Consider the following 25,947-nt stretch of genomic DNA (forward strand, 5'->3'; position numbering starts at 1 on the left):
GGTGGGTGGAGGGCAAACTGCATAAGACGAGAGAAACGTCAGGCGAATTGAAGCTGACACTCTGACAATTTCTTATATTTCCAGCTAGCCAACAGTGCCCACAGTGTGCAAAATGATTGCCCTTAAAAACACCTCCATATAGAGCAAAATCCCTTGAGTGTAGGCCTGATGTGAGCGTTAAAATTAGAACTTTTTGAAGTCTGTGTGTAAAAAGCTTCCCCTCATGAAGAAATGGCATTATTTATTCATTCTTTGAGGGTGCACTTAGCTACATGCACCCTCAAAGTTGCTCTGAATAATGCAGAGGTGTACCAGCTCAGCTCTCCTCTGCAGCAGGTCGTTTATTCTGGGTTTTTTGCTTCTTTTGATCTCGCCATTAGTCTGAAACAGTTCAACTTATGTTGCCTAATCAGAACTGTCAAAAGTAGCTGCTTCTCACAGGAACTACAATGTGTGTTTTTAATTATATCTGCTTACTAAATGCTTCACTACACAAAAACTGACTCTGAACAGCTTGGACCTTTGTGACAAAACTAATGATTGTAACTGACAACACAAGGTGAGTGTAAAAAGCTTGAAGCTGTTTGTTTGGGGCTGCACTCACAGACACACTCTCAACACAACACAGCCATACACAAATTTGGAGTTTAAGTTTATTAGCATTTAAATACTATTACATACAGACATACAGGTATCAAACTATTAAATCATTGCTCTTTTTGTGTTTTTGCATTGTACCAGCAGAATAAAAACATTTTGACTATCAGAAATGTTGTGACTATCGGCCATTCTTGTTTTCAAGCACTAAAACATTTTTACGTCTCCCTGAAGGTCAACACATTTCTCAAAACACTACATTTCACCAAAGACTACATCAATTCATAGAACACCAAAGCTTTCATAAAACACTATATGTGAGATTTTTCATTGTGTATTGTGAAATGTTGTCATGCTCAGTGAAATGTTGTAGTGTTTTATAAAATGTTGTTTTGTTTTGACCTGCAGGGGGACTGTATTCATTATGATTCAATATAAATTAAAGGCAGACTTGTTAGCTATACGGTACAGGCAGACCAGACACATCCATGAACTTAGATGTACCTGCCTCATGGAAACTTCTGCCCTTTGGAAGCTGAAAATAAAGCTCAAGCTCCTCTGGAGAGTTTAACATCACAGGAAATGTCCATATATGGACATAAATATGTAGCATCAAGTGACATGACTTTGTTTCTTTGTGGAATGTACAGTGTAGATCAGTGGTTCTCAACTTGATAGCCTCAGGACCCACCAGCAACACCTACATTTGAAAACCAACCCAAATTTCTGAAATGTTTAAACTGATCAGACTTGTTTGATGGAAAATTGTGGATTTTGGATCTCAGAAGGTGCAAAACATGTGACAGATGCAAGAAACTGAACAAAACCAACACATTTGCAAAAAGCTTCAAAGACTTTTTGACTTTTTTGGGTCCCGACCCACCAGTTGAGAACAACCAGTGTAGATGAAAAGGGAAATTATCAAAATACAAATAACGAACATTGCCTCTGACTGCTTAAAGTACACCCGCACTGGAGTTGTTGTTTTTTAAAATACATTTTTTTCATAGGATTACTTCCTGAGTTCCTGTTAAATGTGAACCATCTCTTTATTCTGAAAAACAGAATCACAGTACAATTGTCACATTCAAATGTTGTGTTGAAAAGCAAATTGCTCCTAAGTTTCACAAAGCACAGGCCAAATTAAAATAAACAATCCTTATAAAAAATACATCTCTAGAATCTAAAAAAGTGGACAGTGTAAGAAGATAAATGCATCCAGCGCATCATTTGCTACAGTGCATATACAGATAAATACAAACACTTTGTATTACAAACAACAGAAGTCCTTCATTAAAAAGCATTGCACAGTTCAAATTGGCTTAAAAGGTGCAAAAAACAGTGTCTGGATCATTGGTACAAACATCAGAAGAAAATGTTGTATTAAGAAACAACGGTAAGGTTCCTGAAGTAAGATAAAGACAGCCCTCTGTCTTTTTTCACTTTAAAACTCAGAGTGCCCCCTAGTGGTGACAAAGCATACAGGTTTTGAGAAGGCACCCATTCAAAGACTTAAATCTTTCTTTCATACAAGGCCATATTATTTCATCTAAAGTGCCTGTAATAATACCTATACAGCATCTGACATATTACCTGAGTGACAACAATCATCAATAGCACATTTACAGTCGTAAAAAGTCAGAATAAGGGAAAAGGTTTACATAAAATCCAATACGGTCAGTGATTATGTTTTCACACTTGATCATTTTAACAAATAAATACCACAAAATAGAGATTTAAACCATGAAAGCTTTTCTTTTTTCATTTGATTTCTTTACAAATGTCCGATCGCAGTCTTGCTAAGGAAGATGAAGACCAAAGAAGTTTCATGCATTATAGTACCCATTTTTCTTTGGTTCCACATTCTCGTAAATAGAGAGGGCAGCTGTGTTTTGGTAGATAAGATCCACATTGGTTCCAGTTCTCGATCTGATGATGTCTATGGCACACTGGTGTAAGAACACGTACTGGTCCTGCAGGGAGGTGAGATACAAATGTTTACTGAGCTGTAGCACACTCTGGCTTTGACATAGAGAAAGACAAAAAGACAGAATAATTGACTGTGTCCTACCTCTGTCTGAACCATGAGGGGCCTGTGCATGCGCAGGTCATGCACAATGCCAAACACGTCAACCATATTTTCCCTCTCAATCTGGAAGATCAGATGGTCAATGGCTATAAATGTACCAGTTCTACCAACACCAGCACTGCAAAGAGCCCACATAGACAGAATATAAGATTCATTAGTTTCTTAAACAGTTATTTAGAATGAAGACGAGACAATTTGTATCTTTGTAAATAATTCTGAGACCTGCAGTGGACCACAGCAGGAGAGTGTCTGGAGTACTGGTCCATGTGCTCTCTGACCAAATGTCTGAAGCTGATCAGCAGCTCGGTGGTCTCTGGCACCCCGTGATCCGGCCAGGCTGTTAAGTGGAAGTGACGCAACGAGCGGGTCTCTGCAGTCTTCACCTGAAGGACAAACATTAATTTGAATACTCACAACAGTCATGATTGAGCAATTAAAAAGTCTGGACGCTCAGAGGAAGCACAGAGTGCAGGTTTTTTATCAAATGACAGACACAGAAGACAGATTTTTTTATAACAATAATAACAAGATATTTTGCAGGTCCTTGCATGTCCAGATAACTAGAGTACATCAAACAAAACCAGCTTTTTTATTATACGTGACATCTTTCCACTTACATTTTTAAGCCTAAAGTCCCTGATGGTCCAGTCTTTAAGGGGTATTTTAGAAGTTTCTGTCACAATGATGTTTTCATAGTGCTTGGTACCATGTTCCCAGTACTGCTCACATTTTACCTGGAAAAGTCAGAAAACTGTTCAGTTGCAACATACTTTAAGTTCACATATTATCCTCCATTCTACAATTTAAAATAAATCTCAGAGGTCCCCAAAACATGTTTCTTTTCCAAAAAATCCACTCTGATCCTGTATTTTATCATACCAATAAACCCTTCTATTTCAGCCATGCTCAGAACAGGCTATTTCTGTGTCTGTAGCTTTAAATGTAAGCAAGCTTTGTCTGACCACACCCCCTCTCTGGAAAGGCGTGGGTGGCTCAAGCTTTCTTGCATCATGCCCAATTGTTTACGGTGAGAAGGCAGACCCTTGCCGAAAAACACCTGGCTGTGGGAGTGTCACCCACCTGGGGGGAGGGGTTGCTGCCCTATGTGATGTCATAAAGGGAAAATCTCCAAACAGCCTGTTTGAGCACATATTTTCTGAAAAGTGGAGCAAGAATAAGACGGAGAGGATGGACTTTTCTTATAGTTGGGAGTTTGTAGACAGGTTGGAACCACATTACTGTTTGAAAAACATGGTAAAGTGTATTTACTAATAAGTGTTCAGGATTCATGTATAATACTTTTGAAAACACTGGTAATTAGTTTATTCCAAGCTACACCTTCTCAAGGATTTCTGAGTGTCATCAGACCATTGAGATATTTTGAAAGTTAAAGAGTGTTTTATATTGCCTTATCTTATTAAACAGCAAGGGTTTAATCAGCAATTATTCCTTTCATATTTATGTTAGCACAGTTCAGTTAACTTTAGAAGGTAAATTTTGGTCAGAAGATGTTTGACCAATGCATTGACTGGGCTTTTTTTTCTATAAAAAAATAAAGATGACTTTCAATGAGATGCAGAGATGTATTTGTATCTTTGAAGTACTTTTTCTTGTTATTATCTCATTTGGTCATTCATAAATGTTCCATAAACCCTGTCTATTGATATCAACAATTTAACCATCATTTAACAACTACTGACATGTAAAAACTGCCCTGACCGCCTTGACTTAAACTGGCAACATAATCACAAAGTAAAAGAGAATGTCCCTCTACGATCATTGTCTGCGCCTAGCTTCTCTTTGTTTATGGCATACATTTGTAGTCTTTTTTTATTTGTTTCCTGTTTCTTCTTCCTTTTGTTTTTGGCGTAATTTTAGATAGGAATGCACAGATGTATCGGTTGAACATTGGTATTTGGCCATATTGACCCTGTTGATGAACATCAACATCAGCAAATAGTGTATCGTGAACCTATGTCATTATCCAATGAGTATCTGCATCATTATAATGCTGGCAAACCTAACAGCTGATTTAGATGGGAGGTTAGCTTAGCAGTTATTTCATGTGCTAATAGTCCTTGTCGTAGCGAGGTTTCGAATTCGACTTCTACGTCATTTGCTGCATGTCATACCTCACTCTCTTAGAATCAGAATTGTTTTTTATTGCCAAGTACATTTACACATACAAGAAATATGTTTTGGTATATTGATGCTAAAACAAACTCCTCCAAAAATGGCCTGTCTCTCTTCAGCTGTTCTGTCTAATTGTGTTTGTGTGTCTCTCACTCACTCGTCCCTGTTCATTGCAGCGTGTCAGCATGACCAAAGTCTGTACGTTCTTCTCCCAGATCATCCTCCAGAACTCGTTGACTGTGTGCGGCAGAGGACCCTGAGCTGCAATGTACTCCTTCCTGGAGTTGTAACCCTTCAAAAAAAGACATGAGCCCAGCCACAGAACATAAACATAGATCCTGCTAAGTTTGGTTGGACATTCTCATGTGTGTCAAACATGGATGCGGGTGAAGATGGAATTATTGAAGTAGCATTAAGCCAAAGAATTAGCAGTTAAGTTGTAAGTACGCACCGGCATGTAGTTAGCATTGATGTAGTCCTCATATGGACTCCCATGGACAATAGAGAGTTTCACCCTAGAGGAGTCATCTAGGAGTTGAGAAAAAAGTGTTTTTAGATGTATGACAATTTAGATCTAGTGTCACAACTAAAATGGGGTAATGACGGCAGATACAGTATGACGAGCAATGATGGTTTAAAGAAGAAGAATTGTTATTGCTGGTAGCAGGTGGTTTTGTTCAGCTGACTCACAGGGGAGCACATTGTTGTAGCGGTTCTTTGGCTTGTTCTCAAGAGTCAGGGCGGTTGTTTTGGACTGTCCTGTACCAACAGCTTTCAGATCCTTCAAAACAAAGAAGGAAACAAGCGTTGGAAGTCTCACTTAATGGCAAAATCTGGTGCAAATGTAATGCCTACATTAGTAAAGTAATATATTCAAATTAGTAATCATAGCAATTTTGTGACTTTGAGGGGGAACTTTTGGACATGCCTGTGATAACAATAAAAAAATGTTGACTCTCCCTGATCCCAGGCCTGTAGTGTTTTCAAGTGTTCAACAGTTATTCATTTATTAGGATAAGCCCCTTGAGATGTACCATCTCGTCTTCAATGGGGTCCCAACAGAAGACACGTCACAACATGATGTGAAAATTGACAGCAATTAAAAAAAGAGAAAAATAAAGAACAGAAAAACATAGAAAACAATACATGAAAAGTTAACAATACACAAACAGATCACAAAGAGCAACCCACTAAAATTAAACAAAGTAGAGGATGAAAAACATTACAGCCTAATGATGATCAACATGGCCAGCAGTATCAGAGGCAAGAATATGAGCACATCCAAATATACTTTTAAGAAAAATATAGAGTTGTTGGAGAGAACAGAAAATGCCTTTACGAATCATTTAAAAAGTCTTGATTTATTTCTTATCACTTCTAAACAGGGGTGTGTACAGAGGGGTGGCTAGGGGTTGCATGGGCCCCCCTTTGACATTTCATTGGCCACCCCAGGTGTAACCCCAAAATCCCAATCTATGATTGGTTATTTGCCTAATCCGAGTAGTTTTCTGTCAGTGTAGTGCTTTTTTTTAATTACTTTCAGTTGCGAATAAAAACCTGTGCACATTGTCTAACTAGCAATGGACCTAACCTACCAATACATATATTTCTCAAGTTAGACTGCATGTAAGAGTTTGCATGCAATTTTCTAAGTACTTTGAATTGTGAATTTGCACATATTTATTTTTGAGTCCCAAAAAGGAAACAAGCTAAGAAGATTTATATGTTGCCAAATTGCATTACCTACAAGTACATATCCTCAGTAGGGATAGAAAATGGTAAAAAGAAATGTCATTGGCGTCTGGGCACACAAAACTTCCTGCTACCCTGCATAAGTCAGTGTCCCAGCAGGGCCACCCCAGTCAAAACAGTCTGGACCCGCCCTGTTTCAAAACAACAAAGTATCTAATCATCTGAGAACAATGAGCAAATATAACCTTGGACCTCTTAGTTTTTACATCTTCACTTATCTTATGTCATATATATCAAAATTGATTATTAAATCTTTCTATAATAAATGGCATATTATTTTGTACCACATTTTGTACTGGTTTCAATGATGATAGAATCTCTTTGTGCAGTTACTCCCTGCTCGTAACTGGATGCGTATTATTATGGAGTCTTAAATATCAAGCTTTTTTGTTACCTCAAACTCCTCTGCAAAGCCACAGTTAGAGTCTGCCGTCTGTTTCTTGTAGTAAGCCTCAAAGTCCTCCACCCTCACAGCCGCACTGAGACACCAGAGGTCAGACAAGAGTCATACATTTTTATTCAGAGGAAACTGTGGACTGTCTGGATTTCACAATAATGCAGTCTGTGTCTGGTTTAATAAGTCTAATATTTTATAGAGCTGATCATTCATGTAAAGGATTAATACTTACGATTTGGCTCTGAAAAATAAATAAAGAAGGAAAAGGAACGTTCAACAGTTAGCAGCAATAGTTGTCCATTAACTTTCAACTTCAAGCACGGTTAGAATAATCTCCTTACCTCATGGAATGAATCTGGATGTCTGGTGTTTCTTTTTTCGATCTCCTGCAGTATACAAATGTGTTTAACCTTTAGTCCTAAACACAGTGATTGACGTACTCTTTTTATCAACAACAACTACAGTGTAACCAACCTTTTCCAGTAGATAATGAAGCCGATGAGGACGATGAAGAGAATGAAAAAAATGCCCAACGTTGCTCCGGTAGCGAGGCCAATCACCGCTAAATGTTGACACAGATTTGAAATGAAATACAGAGAAAGAGGCAAACAAGCAGCTTTTCAATCTTTTCAATATAATGGGAGCATTTCATATTAAATAACAGACTGTTTGAGTATGGCACCTGGGCTTGTTGGAAGATAGATGTTCGTAGAAAATTGTGTTACTGAAACCAGTGACTGTGCACCGTTCACCAACATTTCTTTCAGCTGTAGATCGGTGAACAACACGATAGCATATCTGCAGGAGAAAACAAAACAGACATTAATAAATATCCATATCTATGCATGTATCTTACACTTGTAGACTTCATTTATTACATAATACACCAATAAAAGATAATGTTGTTACTTTTTATACTTGAAAATGCTGCTTTGAGTTCTTACTTGTAATTTCCATTGGCCTGCAGAGGACTGTTAGTGTAGCCTTCCCATGTGGTATCATCTCCAACTGCTATGTTAATTTGGCTCTCCCCGCTACGGCTCTGGAAGTTTGTCTCTTTAACTGTTGCCAGGTATGCTTGAGTATGCCCGGCCTTCCACTCAGTGTAAGTTTTCTCCAAGTAGATTCTAAAATGAGAGGTGTCTGATGGAAGGACAGGAATCAATGACATCAGTTATTGTGCAGAAAAGTTTATCAATCTTTTGTAACAAATAGTAGAATGCACAAAATACTCAAAGTGGGCATGGATACATTAAAACAGTCAAGGCAGCACTAAAGGATTACAATAGCATAAATTACAACCATTTTTATTTTACTTTCACTTTCAGAAAAAGATAACCAAACTCACTAAGATTGTCAGCAGTCACGAGCACCCCAACATGTGTTATAGGCCCATTGGTGTTATTTAGCAGGCTGGAATTAATCTGAATGGAGAACATATTGTATACTTTGTCCTTAACTTTCAGCAGTGAGCCATCGTTCTTTGGAGGTGGGGGGTCTGTAATAAATAAAGAAGAAATTAACTCATCATGAAGTTTTGAACTTGCTCTCTTCATCATTTTGCTTGTGCATCTGTTTCTTTTTTTATTTACGATATTTTTAAGCAATGCTCCACATGCTTCACTGAAAAGACTCCAAACAGGCAAGGCGGCAGGGCTGAACGCAGTGTAACATTGTTAATTTTAGATAATCAAGCGGCAAAAGTAGTCTCACAGCAAAGATTCAAACGAATGCAGTAGGGTCACGTCAATGTAGACGAGACCCGAGAGACGTTCATGGTATGTATTTAAAGTCCCTTTGTACTATATAAATATGTTTGTTAGTTTCCTTTATTTGTTGGCATGTGAAAAAAGGGTAATTATGGAACTGTAAAAGGTTAAAGCCCTGCAGTCATATAGTTGTTTAATGCTTTTAAAGCAAGATATTTGTCACTGTGGCTTTAACTTGCCACTTACTGAACATCCCGTCTGTATGTCCTTTATAGTTTTTGTTTGGCAGTTAATGGGTGTAAAGTTTGCTTTATACTTGCTATAAAAGTCGGCTTAGTGTTGGTTTATCGTTTGTTCATTGTTAATGAGACAGCAAAATGTGTTTTTAAGGGCATTATTGTTATGGTTTGGTCTTTTTCTAGTTTGGTTTTTCGGTGTTTAGTGTTTCTTCTTGTTCTAGTGTGTTTTGTTCATTCTTGAGTGCTGTGTGTTTTTAGTGTTTCATGATTTAGTTTGTAGTTGTCCTCAGTGTTTCTTGTATTCCTGTCTGTGTGATTGCCCTGATTGTCCTCACCTGTGTCTTGTTAGTCTCACCTGTGTTTGATGACCCCTGTGTCTATTTAGTCTCTGTGTTTCTTCTCTCCTGTGGCAGTTCATTGTATGTTGTTTGTGGTTTGTGGTATGTCAGTGAGTGAGTGAGTGAGTGAGTGAGTGAGTGAGTGAGTGAGTGAGTGAGTGAGTGAGTGAGTGAGTGAGTGAGTGAGTGAGTGAGTGAGTGAGTGAGTGAGTGAGTGAGTGAGTGAGTGAGTGAGTCAGTCAGTCAGTCGGTCAGTCGGTCGTCAGTTTGCTAGTGTCTCTTGTGCTTCCTTGTGGCTCCTTGTTTTTTCGTGTTTTGGAATTTTCATCGTTATTTTAAATAAATAGTTTCTTGTTTCCGCACTTGGGTCCACCTCCCTTGTTTTACACACCGCACTGTAACAATTATTTTGGAGTAAATGCTATTAATTTTTCACATTTCTGTTGGGCATTTTCTGCCTTTATTGTAGAGACAGGACAGTGGACAGAGTCGGAAATCAGGGAGAGAGAGAGAGTGGGGAACGACATGCGGGAATGAAACCACAGGTCAGACTCGCCCGTCTGGGGAACCACAGTCTCCACGATTGGGGGTGCAAGTACAAACCACTACACTACCATGCCCCCATGTATAACTGACTTAACAGTTTAATAGGTGGTTTAAAAGTAATATTAATATGTAATAATAAAATGGCTGTCCTTTTGTTGTCTTTAAATAATTTAAAACATTTGACATTGTAACATCTCTAGTCTATTTTCAATTTCAGACAGATACTGAAGCAGAACCCCTAAATAAAGTGTCATTTATCCAAGCTTTCTGTATGAAAACTTGAAGTAAAATGTGTTTCAACACATTCTTTAATGTCGACCTTGTTGACATATTATGTTCTACCTGTGATTCCGGTCCAACAGGAAACAAGCTGTGGGCTGCTGGGTTGCCCACAGCTCTCAGTCACCACATCCATGCTGTACTGAGTGTGGTGACGAAGGTTGGACACAGTGTGATAACATTGTGGGCTTGTTGAATTATTATTGTTTCCGGACACCCGGAATCCAGTGAAACGACCAGAGGGACAGGTCCAGTTCAGGACGACTTCTGCGTTTGGTTGGTTTGGACCCGAACAGTTTAAGTCTGTCACAGGGCTCGCCTCTGCAGAATCAACAAGAAATAGAAAAATGGATCCATAATGCATGAATGAAACCGTATATAATATAAAAGTCATTCTATCACACAGTTAAGAACTTACTTGTGCAGGTGAAATGCCATGTTGGATCACTCTGCGTTCCATCAAAAGTCTCTGTAATGACACTAAAGTTGTAGTGGCTCCCAGGATCCAAATTGGTGAAGTTAAATTTGTTATCCATAGCGTTGTAACTTGAGTTCCCAGCTGAGCTGAGCAGAGTCAGATGGAAACGATAGCTTTCCTTGTATTGGTCAGGCTTGACCCATGTGGCTGTGATGATTTTCTCGTCCTCACAAGCTTTAAGAGAATTCACCTTGAAAGGTCCTGAGGGTTTGAATGTTTGAATGTTGATTTTAGCAGACAGAGCCAAAACAGAATGTGTCTTAGCTTGATAAAATGACAAAATCAAACACTTACTTGTGGTGACATTGTGGATCTGAACCACCTCACTCTGAAAACCCATAACCCCCACTGTTGCCACTGAGATACTGTAGGGGGTCCCAGACTGCAGGGAGGGAAAAGTAAGATTGGTGTTGGTGGTAGAGATGTGTTCCCCTCCCTGTGTTGATATGTTAGACAGCTGGTAGGAGAATGATGCACCAGTCATCAAAGGCGCTTCCTCCCACTTGATGTGAAGGGAGCTGGTTGTCTTTTTCAGGACCTTAATCAGCCCAGGAGGGTTAGGGACTGGGTGAAAGATTACAGACAGGGGACTTCAGCAAGTAGAGTAACATGGCTACAAAAAAATCTCCAACCACACAAATGATGTCGCATTGATTATAAAACACAAAGGTTTAACATGTTTGACTTTTACTATAACTATCATATAATAATACAGTAAAGATTACCTTTGGTATAATAATATGTGACTTGATATTATTGTATTTTTTTGTACACCTGACTGCTTATTAGCTGTATCAACTATGAATTACTGAATATGAAACCACTAAAAACAAATGTATCAAACTTACAAGTTGCATTAGTAACAAATCCAGATGGTTCCTTGAAGGGTCCACTCACTGAGATTACCATGGCAGAGTAAATCCTTCCAGCAGACAGGCCCTCAAACAGAAAGAATGTATGACTGGAGTTCAGCAGTCGCTCCTTTTCAGCCCCAAAAGTGCCGTTCAGTTTAACCTCAAAACGCTCCACTCTCCCAGGAGGTTCGGTCCACGACACCCGGACTGAACTGTTGGAGCCCTGACTGGAGATCATGGGCCACACTATCTCAGGCTCTGTTCATGTTAATGTGCAGAGAAGAGTGATTAAAGATGAGAAACCACAATGGTTCTCTGACAAAAACCGAGACATGACCGGTGTGGGTCTTACTTGTGTACTGAAGGGTGCAGTTTGCTTCTCCTTCGATGCCGTCCGCTGCCCTGACAACAACACAGAAGGTGCATTCGGTCCCAGGGGTGAGCTCGGAGATCTGCGTGTCATTCCCTGTGAGGGTTTTGTTTTTGTGGGTGTCACAGTGTGCAGTCTCAACCCGGTATGTATATTCTGGTTTGTATTCCAGAGGTCCATTCCAAAGCAGACGTACAGCAGTGGTGTTTAAGCCTTCAGCCCGCAACTGTCTGACACCATACGGCCCTGCAAACATAGCACAACGAGTTTCCTATCAAGAAATATTAACCGAAGAATGCACATCATAATAATATAGCCGCTTTCATATTACATCAACCTGTCAAATGAGCAGGACTAAATGCAGAGTCAAAGCAAACAAGTAAGCTTTTTAAATCATCTTTAAAGGCTTTCCACGGTATTCATTTAAGAATGTAACCAAATAGAAAAAGAAGGGAGGAGCATTATTTTTCAGCAAATCTAGGGACCTATGTTATGATCTCATTGTGATATAGCCCCTTGGGAGCGATGGCAGTTTTAGGGGAGATTGCAGTGTAGCAATTAAGCCAGCAATTAGTAATCAAGGACTTCTGGTTCAAGACTTTTTATACAGAGAGTTTCATCCTTTGCAGTCCGGCAACTTATGAAGCGAGGGAAAAAGTTGGAGTAGAGAGACAAAGTCTACAAGCTGTTATCTGCGCATATGCATGCAGATGTCTGTTTACATGGACTGACAAATAACTTAATCTTCGCTGAGGAAAACCAATCACGGTGAATTGCACTCCTACCACCAACAACAACAAAAACAGTGTGTCCCTTGTCTATGTTTCTGTATTTTCATAAATAAATGTTCCTCTTGCCTTGTTTTTAGTACCTCTGTTTTTAACTTCTTGCATCGTATTGTTCTGTTCCTGTTTTTTAATGAACTGTTTGATACTTTTATGTCTGATCGTCTCTGACTTTAACCTAGAAGCAGCACCTACACCTTCACAGTCAGTTCCCTCAATGTAATGAAATTGTAATATATATTTGTTAATTTGATTAAAAAGAATACGCTACTATTTTGGTTGACTTGCTTATTTTGTCCGCAATGAATTTTTGAACCAGTAACTCTGACAGCATGGTGTTTATACATACTTGTGAAGTAGGACACAGCCACAGGAGCTGCCTTAGTGCCATCTGCTGTCTGTGTAGTCACAGTGAAGCTGTAGTTGCTCCCAGAGGAGAGACCAGTGATCGTTATTGTGGTTTCGTTGACTGTTTGAGGTGGAGCACCACTGGAGACCTCCACCACATATGAGTAGTGAGATTTTTTCTCCGGCTGTTCCCAGAACAAAGTCACTTTGTTTGTGGTGATTAATGTCTCATCTCCTCGCACAGTCACTGGATGTGGCTCTGATAAAAAAGAAAAGAAAAAACACAGTGGATAAATAGAGCAGGCATTTCAGAAGGAATACGGCAAAAATAATTTAAATAACATATGTGGTTCTCTAGTCAGCTATAGGACATAGGACACACAGTTTTTACAAATATGTATTTAAAAGTTAATATAGGCTTAAGGCTTAAGGGGTCATCTGATGCTTTTCAAGGGACCTTAATTTAATACAAAATAATCTCTCTGTGGTTCATTCATACAACAGGTAAATTAAATATTACAAGTTACCAGTTGAATCCAAAATTAAAAGGAGGACATACTGGCTGCTGTGTTGTTGTCAGAGAAGCCAGCAACATAGCATGTTTCCTTCATGTCTGATGATGCAGTAAGGTCATTTAAAATTTATATCAGTAAATGTCTTACATATTGGACCTTTTAAGACTGTACAAAAATTCCAAATAAAAGCCTACAATTTATTTCTTTAAATGCCGAATAATACACATGCGAATAATCCCGATTAACTATTGAAATGTTGGATGAATCAGCATTAATAAATGTAATTGCTTGAGAGCCCTGACAAAAATAGAACTTGTATTTATTATAGCTTCAATAATGTGAAGCCTGTATCAAAATGTTACCCCATCTTCATAAAGTTAGCCTTTGTATATTTAATACTGTAGGCCCATTGAATTTAGCTGTTAGACTAGAAATGTTGGACTGTTTAAAGCCAAGCCAGGGCCTGCACAAAACCTAAACTTGTGAACATTTTTTCACTCAGCTCCATAAGTTGATCTGGGCGAGGCTAGCACTAACGCTACTGAGCCAACATCCAACAGCATGTGTTGATATTCTTAAGATATTTCATGGCCTTCCAGTGACCCCATTGTTTCTGTAGCTGAGCCTTGTATTTCATATAAAGCATTTTTAATGATTAGAAAATATAACCGTTTACTCTTTCTCTGTATATATAGTAAGATTTATAAAACTTCCAAAAAGAATAAAACTAGGCACCGTAAACAATATACCACAGAAGTAAACTAACACATTTGGAAACAGATTAACGAAAAACAAAACACATGACAAACTTTGAAAGAATAAAAGAGATCCTGAATTATTCCTTAGTAACTTCACAGTATTAATGCTGTTGCGATGATGTGTGTTAATCAGACTTACTGGTGTAGTTTTGTGCCTTCACTGCTGAGCTCTCATAGTTCCACACACCAACAGTAACAACAGAGATATTGTAAGGACTACCAGACTGAAGATCTGTTAGCGGGTACGAGTTGTTTCCAACCAGACAGGAGCCGTTTTTGGTGGACACACTGAAGTTATACTGCATGTGGTCCATGTTCTTGGGTAGAGACCAGGTGAAGTTGATAGAGTCCACAGTCTGAGACTCGACCATGATGGCACCAGGAGGGTTAGGAACTGAACAGGTAAAGGAATACTCAAATATTATTACTCAATCAAAACATTACAGGGATTTTTAAATTACATACAACATTGGGAAAAAAAAACATCTACAGTCCATATCCTTCATAGAATAAATATGTACAAGTCTATGAGTTAGGTCGATGTAACTCACAGGTTGCGTTGCAAACTTTTTCACTTTTATTCAAAAAGGGACCACTTTTGGTGACCACCGCCACACAGTACAGCACTCCTGGTTTCAGGTCCTCAAACAGTTCGTTTAGAATTGTGCCATTAACATCTTTGCTGTTTCCCACCAGCACCCCGTCTCTGTACAGCAGGGCTGTGTATGAGTCCACCTGACCGCATGCTTGTGACCAACTCACTGACAGGTTGGTTGTGCTTCCCTTGATAAAGATGTCAGATACCACCGCAGGCTCTGTAAAAAAGATTAACGTTAAAACACATATTTATGATATGCAGTGTGATTACAGTCAACAACTCCTAAGTGAACTACTTCTTGAAGTCAAATACAAAACCTGAAAAATGAAATTATAACATATAATTTTTCAACTTACAGTATGTCATCCATCCAGTAACTTCACTCCTCAAGTTGTTTTATTTTTAGGGATTCTGTACTGATTTTATTTCTGTATATAGCTCTGTTTAAGAAGGAGCTTTTAAAACACTTTGCTTGACTTACTCTGAACCTTTTGTTGAATGTTATGTTATAGAAACAAGTTCCCTGAATAGATCAATCGAACATGATGTTCGAGGCACTAAGACTCATCCACATCTAGAAACAATAATCATCTTATTTGTTTGCAAATCATTTACATAAACACTGTTAGTTTGAGCACAGAAAAGGGAATGTTTATATTTTTATCAATACAGCCTAAGTAATTATTAAAAATCTTTGAGTTACTGTAAAGCTCCTGTTAGGCTTTGTGTTGATTTAGGCACCCCTAGTGGACAAACAGTATAGTACATCTTATCTCTTCGCAGATTTGGTTGCGTATGTAATGTTTTAACAAAATGTACCTGTTGGTAGGTTATTCTTGCATTCTGTCCCTACTAAAAGAATGGCCAATGCAAATATATTTTTTATTTCTTGTCTCTATTAGATTACAGATGCTGTTAAATGTACCTAAAGATATAAATGCTTTTTGAAATGCAGATTAGAAAGATATGGATTTTGCATTCAATCAAATAGGCCTACTTTACAATTATCTTGTGATTTCCCCTGAAAACAAAACAAAAGATGCTGAATAAATCCATTTTGGCAGAAGCTGCAGACAAATCAAATCAATTTGGGTTCCACAGATCTCGTAACTTAATGAAGAATAACCCTATATGACCTTAAGTTAAAAAGAGAGTTTCTTATCTGTCTTCCCAATCTAATGGAAATGTTAACTTTTAAAAAGAGAATAAGACACTTTGAAAACATACTTGTGTAACTGGATATGTTTGTCTCTGATGACTTGACCCCGTCTACCACAGTGACCACTTTAAAAGTGTAAAAACTTCCAGGGTACAGATCAGAGAAGGTGTATGTCTCTTTCTCTGTGGATTCATTGTGAACAAGCTTGGTGTCCTGCAGTGCCATCACCAGGTAGGAGTAGGACGGTTTATGGTCACTCTGCCTGAGCCACGACAGCTGGACGCTTGTTGTGGTCACATTCTCAACAGTGATGCTGGGCACTGCTGTGGGTCCTGCAGAAAAAGACAGCAGATGATTGAGTAAGAACCATAGACTGTAAATGATAAATAAGAAGACCTCAGTTAAAGTACATCTGATAGTTAAGTAAGCCTTTACTTGTGTAACTGAATGTAAATTCATCCGCTGATTCGATTCCTTGCGCTGCTATCGTTCTGACACTGATGTTGTATTTAGTTCCTGGCTCCAGCTTTGATAATTCAGCGCTGTTAGTGCTGACTGATTCGTTAGTTCCTGTAGGACTGACAGTTTGAACCAAGTATCGGTAATAGTCCTGGACTCCCTGCGGTGGTGACCATGTCACTTCTACAGAGGTGGTGGATTTAGTGCTGGATTTAAGGTTCAGCACAGGGTTGGGCACTGGAATATAATGAATAGAGGAAATGTTGATTAGAAAGTTATTAAAAAAGAAGAGATTTTTATAACACCACAAATTGAAGGAGCCTTAAACATGAACTTAACAGGGCGGTTAAACAAAAGCAAAAATAAATCATAGTATTCTGTTCTCCTTGTTGTACTTACAGGTGAGAGTAGAATAAACAACTTTTGAGCTCTTTAAATGTTCGGGTCCAACTGTTTGTACTGATATATTGTAGCGAGTTCCCGATGAGAGCTGGAACAACTCTATTTTGTCTGTGTTGCTATAATTGTATAATACATTGTTCTTAGATGAGTAGTAGATGATATGGTAGCTGATGTGTGGAGCATTCTCCATCAAAGCTGGAGTTGCCCAAACAACAGAGAGCGATGAGTTTGTCCTGTGACTGATGTTGATGGAACCAGGAGGCGTGGGGTCTAGAAAAGAATAAATAAAACGTATGCATAAGTAAGATAAGTTAGAAAAAAATATGGAAATAAAAAAACAACTGCATATTAAAGTTATATAGTGATTATTTAGGATACATGCTAACATGTTAATAATGCTCGAGGAGAGGTCAAACCCATTACACCAGCTAAAGAGCATTCTGTAAGCATGGCGTTTCCAAAGAATATCACATTAGGATCAAATTATATTGATACGGTTCAATACCTGCGGAGTAATAGTATAAATAAATAAGAAAGAGTCAATACGAATTTTCACGAATTCATCTTGGTAATTTTACGGAAATATCATTTTAAATCTAACATAATAGGGTAATTCTTCTTTTAGGTCTGTGGAGCTGTGAGAGGAATTTCTTCCAAAACTAAGAGAATTGCTAGTTCTCAAAAGAAATACGAATCCGATGTGATATGATTCAGGAAACCTTTTAAACGTGATCACGGAGAGAAAACATTCTGCTAATGGTTCCCTACCGAAGTTAGCTCACACTGCTTCTTAACTAAAGAAAACCTAAAAGGAAATCACACCTACATACAATAGAACAAAACACCTACTTAAAGCAACCACACCTCTCTTAAAGAGAAAAATCACCAGTTGGTATAGGTCATAAAAAAAACAGTCCAAGAAATCATTAAATGAAGACCCTCTTACTCCTGTTGTAAATGTTTGTTTGCCAAAATTCCCTTACAGTAGCTGTAATACATATGAGTTAGACATCTCATGACAGCAGATCTATATTTAGACTGGAGCCATTGTACTGTATGTTGTGAGTTGAAAAGGAAATATGATTTGCTTAGGCTGAAGAAATGTAGATATGTGTGACAGATTCAAGTGAAGGTAAAGCATTCTTTCTAGCCTATTAGAAGTGTTTCCAAATGGAAAGGAATGTGTAGGCTCTACCTGCTAACAGAATGTACTGGAACCAAGACTGTTCACATGAAATGTTTGTCAGCCATTTGTGTTCTGTTGCTGTTTCTTTGTTTTTTATTTAGATCCACATTAGCTTTCGCATATCAGCAGCAGCTGTCTGACCTCAGCCAAATAAATCTAAGATAATCCACTGTCTCACGTTTTCATCATGGAATGTTTACAAAAGAAACACCCCCACCTACCAGGCAGGTATTAAAAAAAACATACATTTGTAAAGAGTTCACAATATACATATATATATATATATATATATATATATATATATATATATATATATATATATATATATATTTACATATTTGAGTTAGTACCTGGTTAAACCTGGATATTAAAGTGTTTTGATGGTTTCAAACCATTTCAATAAAGTGCATTTGTAAAAGCATTCTACTAAGTGCAACCCCTACTTCAGAATCATGCAGGAACAGCCTACATGTAGGTTATGAACTCACAAGTGGCAAATGAAGACTGGTCAGATGTCTCGGCGAAGTTTCCAGCGACAGCGGTCACCGTGACGTTAAAGACTCTCCCGGGATGTAAACCAGTGAAGAGGAAGGTGGCCTCTTTTGTTTTATTGCTGATAGCATACATCAGTTTATCATTTGAGATGTTAACCATATAGCAATCAACCCTCCCTTCACGCAAAGTCCAGCTGATGTTAAGGCTGTCAGTCCCTCGTGGTTCCACAGTAATGTCCACAGGCTTAACAGGCCCTAAACAACACAGAGATGAAAATGTATTGGTTTGGTGGAACTAGCATAATGATAAAGAAGGTGGTATCCTGTAAAAGCCTATTTAACCCCCCAAAAAACATGGAGAGTAAATAAAATACATCAATACCCAATATAATCAGTCCATATAATCTATTTCTCAAAAATCCAAATCATGTAGTTATCTTTACAAAATATACATTTAAAGGTTGGTCTGCAATGTTTGACATTTGGCTAGAAAATCAAATGTATCAATTAATTTATGAGACACCATATGAATCAAAACTGTTTAGCACCTCTCTTTCAGGTTCCCTTAATAAACCATTGACCCCAAAATGTAATACAAATGTAATTTAAACTGCACAACAAATATTTTTTAGATTTATTTTGGGGTTTTTAATGCCTTTATTGTAGAGATAGGATAGTGGATAGAGTCAGAAATCAGAGCTAGAGAGAGTGAGGAATGACATGCTGCAAAGGAGCCACAGGTCAGCATCGAACAGGCCGTCCACTTGGAGGACTATAGCCTCCGTACATGAGGCATGCACACTAACCGCAATGCTACAGACGCAACATACAAATAAGTGTTTGTCAATGCATGTGTCAAATGAATCCATTTCTTATACATGCATGTAGAGAAGGCTGGAGTATGAACTGATTAAAGGTGATGAAGTAAAGCAAAAATATTCTTCATACGATAAACATAATTTGTATTATCTCATAATATTTAATTTGTAATGGTAACTTTATAACCTATTTTGATTTCTTTTTAATTTCAAGAAACTATTTCCTGTGCGTTTGCTGAATCTCATAACTTTATTTGCTACAAGTATGTGCCAGCCGACAGTTTTATAACGCAAGACTTTCTCAGAGGTTGGACTTACGTGTAAAGGTAGATTCAGATATTTCCTCTCCTTTGTTTGAGAGATTTACAGCAACAGCAACCACTGTAATGCTGTACTGAAATCCAGGGGTTAAGTCATTGATGGTAAAGAAAGTGTTAATGGTGGTGTTGACTTTGCTGTTTTCTCCTTCAGCCCATCTCACTATGTATGAGGTAGCGTTGCCCTCTGGTTTAGTCCAGCTCAGAGTCACAGATGATGATGTGATTGTTTTGATGGCGAGATCCCTGACCGCAGCAGGTTCTGTGAATGCGCAAAAAAAATCAAGATAGAAGGAAAACATGAATAAAAATCAAACATCTTGACCATTAATAAGAACCGCTTGATGGGAAAAAGTGTTTTAATTAGTGTTTTACTTGTGACTGAAGTGAATGTGTAAGGCTCTCCTGTTTCATTAGCTCCATTCAAAGCCATGATTTGGATCGTGTAGGAAGTGCCAGGGATCAGGTCTGGTACCTCGAAATGGGCAGAGTTTGTGTAGTTGGACTTCACTGTCCCCCCATTATGCCATTCTACTCTGTACTTGAACACCTCACCAGGAGGTTGTGTCCAGTTCAGGTAAATGGAGAAGATGTTTGTAGACTCATCATGGCTCACAATTTGACCGGGTTCTAGTGGAGGACAGAAGATAGAATATCAAAATAAGAGAAGAAACACAGCAACAAACAATGTTGTTTTGCAGGAACTTTGCATTGAGACTCAGGATCCAGCAAATACCCTGCTGGAGTAAGTCTTTAAATCACTGCAGTTCTCTCCAGTTATCCTCAGCACATGAATACGTACTTGTGTATTCATAGCTTTCGCATGACGTCACACTCTTATAGAACCGCCCACCTGGAGGCTCTCTACCTGTAAACTACTGAGAAGTCCCTGGTCTCAGTTGGCCCCTACGTTTTTATCTGTTTTATTTTTCCCTGTGACGGGAAACATCGGACTTCTCCTCATCCTGACATCAATTATAGTGTTGACTAAATCTAAATATTCCTGCCGTTAAATCAAATTACTGCCCCAGAACACGAAGATTGATACTCTCGATAGCTAACTCTAACTGTTAGCTAATTAGCGCTCACCGATGCTTGAATGATGAGGAATTTCTTGCCCTTCACTTCTCAAACTGCAGCATTATCGAGCCAGACCGATCAATAATACATAAAGCTGTGTGTATGTTTGTAGACGTTCATCCTACAGCGGTTTAAGAAGAGGGATTTTCTTCTAAATATCAGCAATATCACTGAAGTGACGTTCTGGTGTTACGGTTAAAAGAGTGACCGTGTTAACTGATGACGTTCAGACAAACTCGACTGAAAGTGTCCTAAGAAATGCCTCTCAGTTCAGTTTTTGTATTGGCATAATGTCTAAATTACTTAAGAGATATGTTTCAATGAAAGCTAAACAAATATGCTTTTGTTAGGATACGTAAGGTACGACAACCAGACAGTCACCAGTTAACATGGTAACTATTTTAACCGTAACACCGGCACGGACTTTGCCGTTTCTAGCGGTATAAATAGTTTCCCGTGTGTTGTTAAAGTATCGCAAGTGCCCCAAACTTAAAGTTTATCTTAATGTATTGGTTTTGCTATGGTTGTCAGGTGATGTAAACATTTAGGAGATGTTAAATTAAAAGCCCGTGCTGCAGTTCTACACTGTAACGGTGGCCATTTTCCTGAGCAGGATTTCTTTTTTCAATAAAAAAGGATAAATGAGACAAAAAATTAAGAGAGAAAAAAAAACTGTTGACATTGACCGGTAGAGAACGAACAACTTTGTGTTGTAATGTCAAAACAACAAGTCTGAGGTTACAGAGAAAGTGAAAAATTATAATTTCCCTTGGCATTAAAACAAGTGTTTCATATGAAAACCAAAAGGAAGAAACCTAAACATGAGCTAATAGGTTAACTAAAAAACTGTAAAGATAAAAAACATAGCTCATCATCTTACTGGTATAGTGAAAAGTCTCAGCCATTTCACTCTCTGTTGTGTTATCTCCAGCCACTGCTATGACAGTAAAATCATACCGCACTCCAGCAGTCAGATCAGTGACATTGATTTTTGTTTTAGTGACATTCTTGTTGTTGTTAGTTGTTCCATCAGTCCACTGTACTCTATAGAAGGAGCTCTCTCCCTTTGGTTTAGTCCACTTAAGAGATATGGAGGAGGTTGTGACGTAGACTACAGTGAGTTTCTCTACTACTTCAGGTACTGTGAGGGAAGAGGAGGGGAATAAAGAGTTTATCAAAGCAGTTAAATACAAAATCAGTCGAAGCCAATCAAAAGAAAAGGACTTCAACATTTGTTCATGCACTCTACCAAAGACTGCTTCATCTAGATTTGTGAAAACTTCTCAGATAGTAAAAGCAGAAGCTTGAAGGATTAAAACAAAGTGAACTTGTTTCAAACCAACAGATTCTGAACTAATATGAAAACATGAGTTTGTCGTCCTTTGATTTTTATCCTGCCTGTAGTCACTGCAGACAATCTGCTCCAACAGGTGTCCAATGTGCAGCAGTAGCTCAGTCTGTAGGGACTTGGGTTGGGAATCGGAGAGTCACCGGTTCAAGTTCCAGCATGGACCAAGTCCAGAAATTGGCCTGCTAGCTGGAGAGGTGCCAGTTCACCTCCTGAGCACTGCTGAGGTGCCCTTAAGCAAGGCACCTAACCCCCCTACCAGCTCAGGAGTGCCCACTGTGGCCCCTCACTGTGAGACCTCTCCATTAGTATATGTCCATAAGATCCTGTTTGTACATGTGTGTGTATTTTGGCCTATGTTTGTGTCGCATGTTTACTAGACAGAGTGTAAAAAACAAATTTCCCCTCGTGGGATCAATAAAGTATAAATTATTATTATTATTTAGCACACTCTCACAACCTGACAACATGACACACTTACTTGTGTAATGAGAAACCATGGTACTGTTTCCTTCAGTAATATGATCCTCTGCTACTGCAATAACACTTATTTCATACTGGACACCAGCAGTCAGGTTAGTAATGTTAATATGTGTTTCTGTCACATTTAAAGTCTCATCCTTCCCTTCATTAGTCCACTGTACTCTATAGAAGGAGCTCCCTCCCTCAGGTTTAGACCAGGTCACATACATTGAGGATGTTGTGAGTTCAGTGACAGTGAGATTCTGGATGATGTTGGGCTCTTAGATAAATGCAATATGAGGGGAAATCATTTAGAAACAAAGGAACATATCACTTTGTTTTTGGACACATCAGGATCCTCAATTTAACAAGTTCAACAGTAACACTGGGTTACAATCAAGACTAGAACAACAACAGCATCAACTTATATGTACCCAACAACTACATCAGAACTAAGTATTGTGCAGTTGAAACAATAATGGTGAGCCCCAAAATTGACAAAAAGCACTGTCATAATCAAAAATGGAATCCTTACTGGTATAGTGAAAAGTCTCAGCCATTTCACTCTCTGTTGTGTTATCTCCAGCCACTGCTATGACAGTAAAATCATACCGCACTCCAGCAGTCAGATCAGTGACATTGATTCTTGTTTCAGTGACATTCTTGTTGTTGTTAGTTGTTCCATCAGTCCACTGTACTCTATAGAAGGAGCTCTCTCCCTTTGGTTTAGTCCACTCAAGAGATATGGAGGAGGTTGTGACGTAGACTACAGTGAGTTTCTCTACTACTTCAGGTACTGTGAGGGAAGAGGAGGGGAATAAAGAGTTTATCAAAGCAGTTAAATACAAAATCAGTTGAAGCCAATCAAAAGAAAAGGACTTCAACCTTTGTTCATAAACGCTCCCAAACACTGCTTCATCTAGATTTGTGAAAACTTCTCAGATAGTAAAAGCAGAAGCTTGAAGGATTAAAACAAAGTGAACTTCTTTCAAACCAACAGATTCTGAACTAATATGAAAACATGAGTTTGTCGTCCTTTGATTTTTATCCTGCCTGTAGTCACTGCAGACAATCTGCTCCAACAGGTGTCCAATGTGCAGCAGTATCTCAGTCTGTAGGGACTTGGGTTGGGAATTGGAGGGTCGCCGGTTCAAGTTCCAGCATGGACCAAGTCCAGAAATTGGCCTGCTAGCTGGAGAGGTGCCAGTTCACCTCCTGAGCACTGCTGAGGTGCCCTTAAGCAAGGCACCGAACCCCCCTACCAGCTCAGGAGTGCCCACTGTGGCCCCTCACTCTGAGACCTCTCCATTAGTATATGTCCATAAGATCCTGTGTGTGTATTTTGGCCTATGTTTGTGTCGCATGTTTACTAGACAGAATGTAAAAAACAAATTTCCCCTCGTGGGATCAATAAAATATAAATTATTATTATTATTTAGCACACTCTCACAACCTGACAACATGACACACTTACTTGTGTAATGAGAAACCATGGTACTGTTTCCTTCAGTAATATGATCCTCTGCTACTGCAATAACACTTATTTCATACTGGACACCAGCAGTCAGGTTAGTAATGTTAATATGTGTTTCTGTCACATTTAAAGTCTCATCCTTCCCTTCATTAGTCCACTGTACTCTATAGAAGGAGCTCCCTTCCTCAGGTTTAGACCAGGTCACATACATTGAGGATGTTGTGAGTTCAGTGACAGTGAGATTCTGGATGATGTTGGGCTCTTAGATAAATGCAATATGAGGGAAAATCATTTAGAAACAAAGGAACATATCACTTTGTTTTTGGACACATCAGGATCCTCAATTTAACAAGTTCAACAGTAACACTGGGTTACAATCAAGACTAGAACAACAACAGCATCAACTTATATGTACCCAACAACTACATCAGAACTAAGTATTGTGCAGTTGAAACAATAATGGTGAGCCCCAAAATTGACAAAAAGCACTGTCATAATCAAAAATGGAATCCTTACTGGTATAGTGAAAAGTCTCAGCCATTTCACTCTCTGTTGTGTTATCTCCAGCCACTGCTATGACAGTAAAATCATAAAGCACTCCAGCAGTCAGATCAGTGACATTGATTCTTGTTTCAGTGACATTCTTGTTGTTGTTAGTTGTTCCATCAGTCCACTGTACTCTATAGAAGGAGCTCTCTCCCTTTGGTTTAGTCCACTCAAGAGATATGGAGGAGGTTGTGACGTAGACTACAGTGAGTTTCTCTACTACTTCAGGTACTGTGAGGGAAGAGGAGGGGAATAAAGAGTTTATCAAAGCAGTTAAATACAAAATCAGTCGAAGCCAATCAAAAGAAAAGGACTTCAACATTTGTTCATGCACTCTACCAAAGACTGCTTCATCTAGATTTGTGAAAACTTCTCAGATAGTAAAAGCAGAAGCTTGAAGGATTAAAACAAAGTGAACTTCTTTCAAACCAACAGATTCTGAACTAATATGAAAACATGAGTTTGTCGTCCTTTGATTTTTATCCTGCCTGTAGTCACTGCAGACAATCTGCTCCAACAGGTGTCCAATGTGCAGCAGTAGCTCAGTCTGTAGGGACTTGGGTTGGGAATCGGAGGGTCACCGGTTCAAGTTCCAGCATGGACCAAGTCCAGAAATTGGCCTGCTAGCTGGAGAGGTGCCAGTTCACCTCCTGAGCAATGCTGATGTGCCCTTAAGCAAGGCAGCTCAGGAGTGCCCACTGTGGCCCCTCACTGTGAGACCTCTCCATCAGTATATGTCCATAAGATCCTGTTTGTGCATGTGTGTGTATTTTGGCCTATGTTTGTGTCGCATGTTTACTAGACAGAGTGTAAAAAACAAATTTCCCTTCGTGGGATCAATAAAGTATAAATTATTATTATTATTATTTAGCACACTCTCACAACCTGACAACATGACACACTTACTTGTGTAATGAGAAACCATGGTACTGTTTCCTTCAGTAATATGATCCTCTGCTACTGCAATAACACTTATTTCATACTGGACACCAGCAGTCAGGTTAGTAATGTTAATATGTGTTTCTGTCACATTTAAAGTCTCATCCTTCCCTTCATTAGTCCACTGTACTCTATAGAAGGAGCTCCCTCCCTCAGGTTTAGACCAGGTCACATGCATTGAGGATGTTGTGAGTTCAGTGACAGTGAGATTCTGGGTGATGTTGGGCTCTTAGATAAATGCAATATGAGGGAAAATCATTTAGAAACAAAGGAACATATCACTTTGTTTTTGGACACATCAGGATCCTCAATTTAACAAGTTCAACAGTAACACTGGGTTACAATCAAGACCAGAACAACAACAGCATCAACTTATATGTACCCAACAACTACATCAGAACTAAGTATTGTGCAGTTGAAACAATAATGGTGAGCCCCAAAATTGACAAAAAGCACTGTCATAATCAAAAATGGAATC

General features: G+C 38.7%; 1 protein-coding gene across 1 annotated transcript; it reads right to left on the reverse strand.

Moving 5' to 3' along the window:
- Nucleotides 1-635: 635 nt before the first annotated feature.
- ptprjb.1 (protein tyrosine phosphatase receptor type Jb, tandem duplicate 1) lies at nucleotides 636-25,654 on the reverse strand. Its single transcript, XM_065956609.1, has 34 exons — nucleotides 25,437-25,654; nucleotides 24,501-24,761; nucleotides 23,985-24,245; nucleotides 23,046-23,306; nucleotides 22,530-22,790; nucleotides 21,581-21,841; nucleotides 19,996-20,250; nucleotides 19,622-19,882; nucleotides 18,480-18,740; nucleotides 16,803-17,075; nucleotides 16,380-16,640; nucleotides 16,013-16,276; nucleotides 14,739-15,002; nucleotides 14,327-14,581; nucleotides 12,916-13,173; nucleotides 11,764-12,027; nucleotides 11,406-11,669; nucleotides 10,852-11,121; nucleotides 10,498-10,758; nucleotides 10,143-10,400; nucleotides 8,317-8,466; nucleotides 7,913-8,111; nucleotides 7,651-7,766; nucleotides 7,443-7,530; nucleotides 7,310-7,354; nucleotides 7,201-7,209; nucleotides 6,966-7,050; nucleotides 5,510-5,600; nucleotides 5,271-5,347; nucleotides 4,977-5,111; nucleotides 3,304-3,420; nucleotides 2,909-3,069; nucleotides 2,669-2,804; nucleotides 636-2,570 (listed from the first exon to the last, which is right to left on the reverse strand). The coding sequence occupies exons 1-34, from the start codon at nucleotides 25,645-25,647 to the stop codon at nucleotides 2,424-2,426; spliced, it is 6,741 nt and encodes a 2,246-aa protein (XP_065812681.1). The 5' UTR covers nucleotides 25,648-25,654; the 3' UTR covers nucleotides 636-2,423.
- Between the last annotated feature and the right edge of the window lie 293 nt (nucleotides 25,655-25,947).

The sequence above is a fragment of the Labrus bergylta genome, chromosome 7 (genome assembly GCF_963930695.1).
Source record: "Labrus bergylta chromosome 7, fLabBer1.1, whole genome shotgun sequence".
In the NCBI taxonomy this organism is placed as follows: Eukaryota; Metazoa; Chordata; class Actinopteri; order Labriformes; family Labridae; genus Labrus; species Labrus bergylta.

Excerpts from the sequence above, each read along its gene's own strand:
- ptprjb.1 (XM_065956609.1), bottom strand. The coding sequence starts at position 25,647 with ATGCATGTGACCTGGTCTAAACCTGAGGGAGGGAGCTCCTTCTATAGA. Across the intron at positions 17,076-18,479 it reads CCAGTCTTCATTTGCCACTT|ACCCCACGCCTCCTGGTTCC; the intron begins GTGAGTTCATAA and ends ATTCTTTTCTAG. Across the intron at positions 5,112-5,270 it reads TCAATGCTAACTACATGCCG|GGTTACAACTCCAGGAAGGA; the intron begins GTGCGTACTTAC and ends CTTTTTTTGAAG.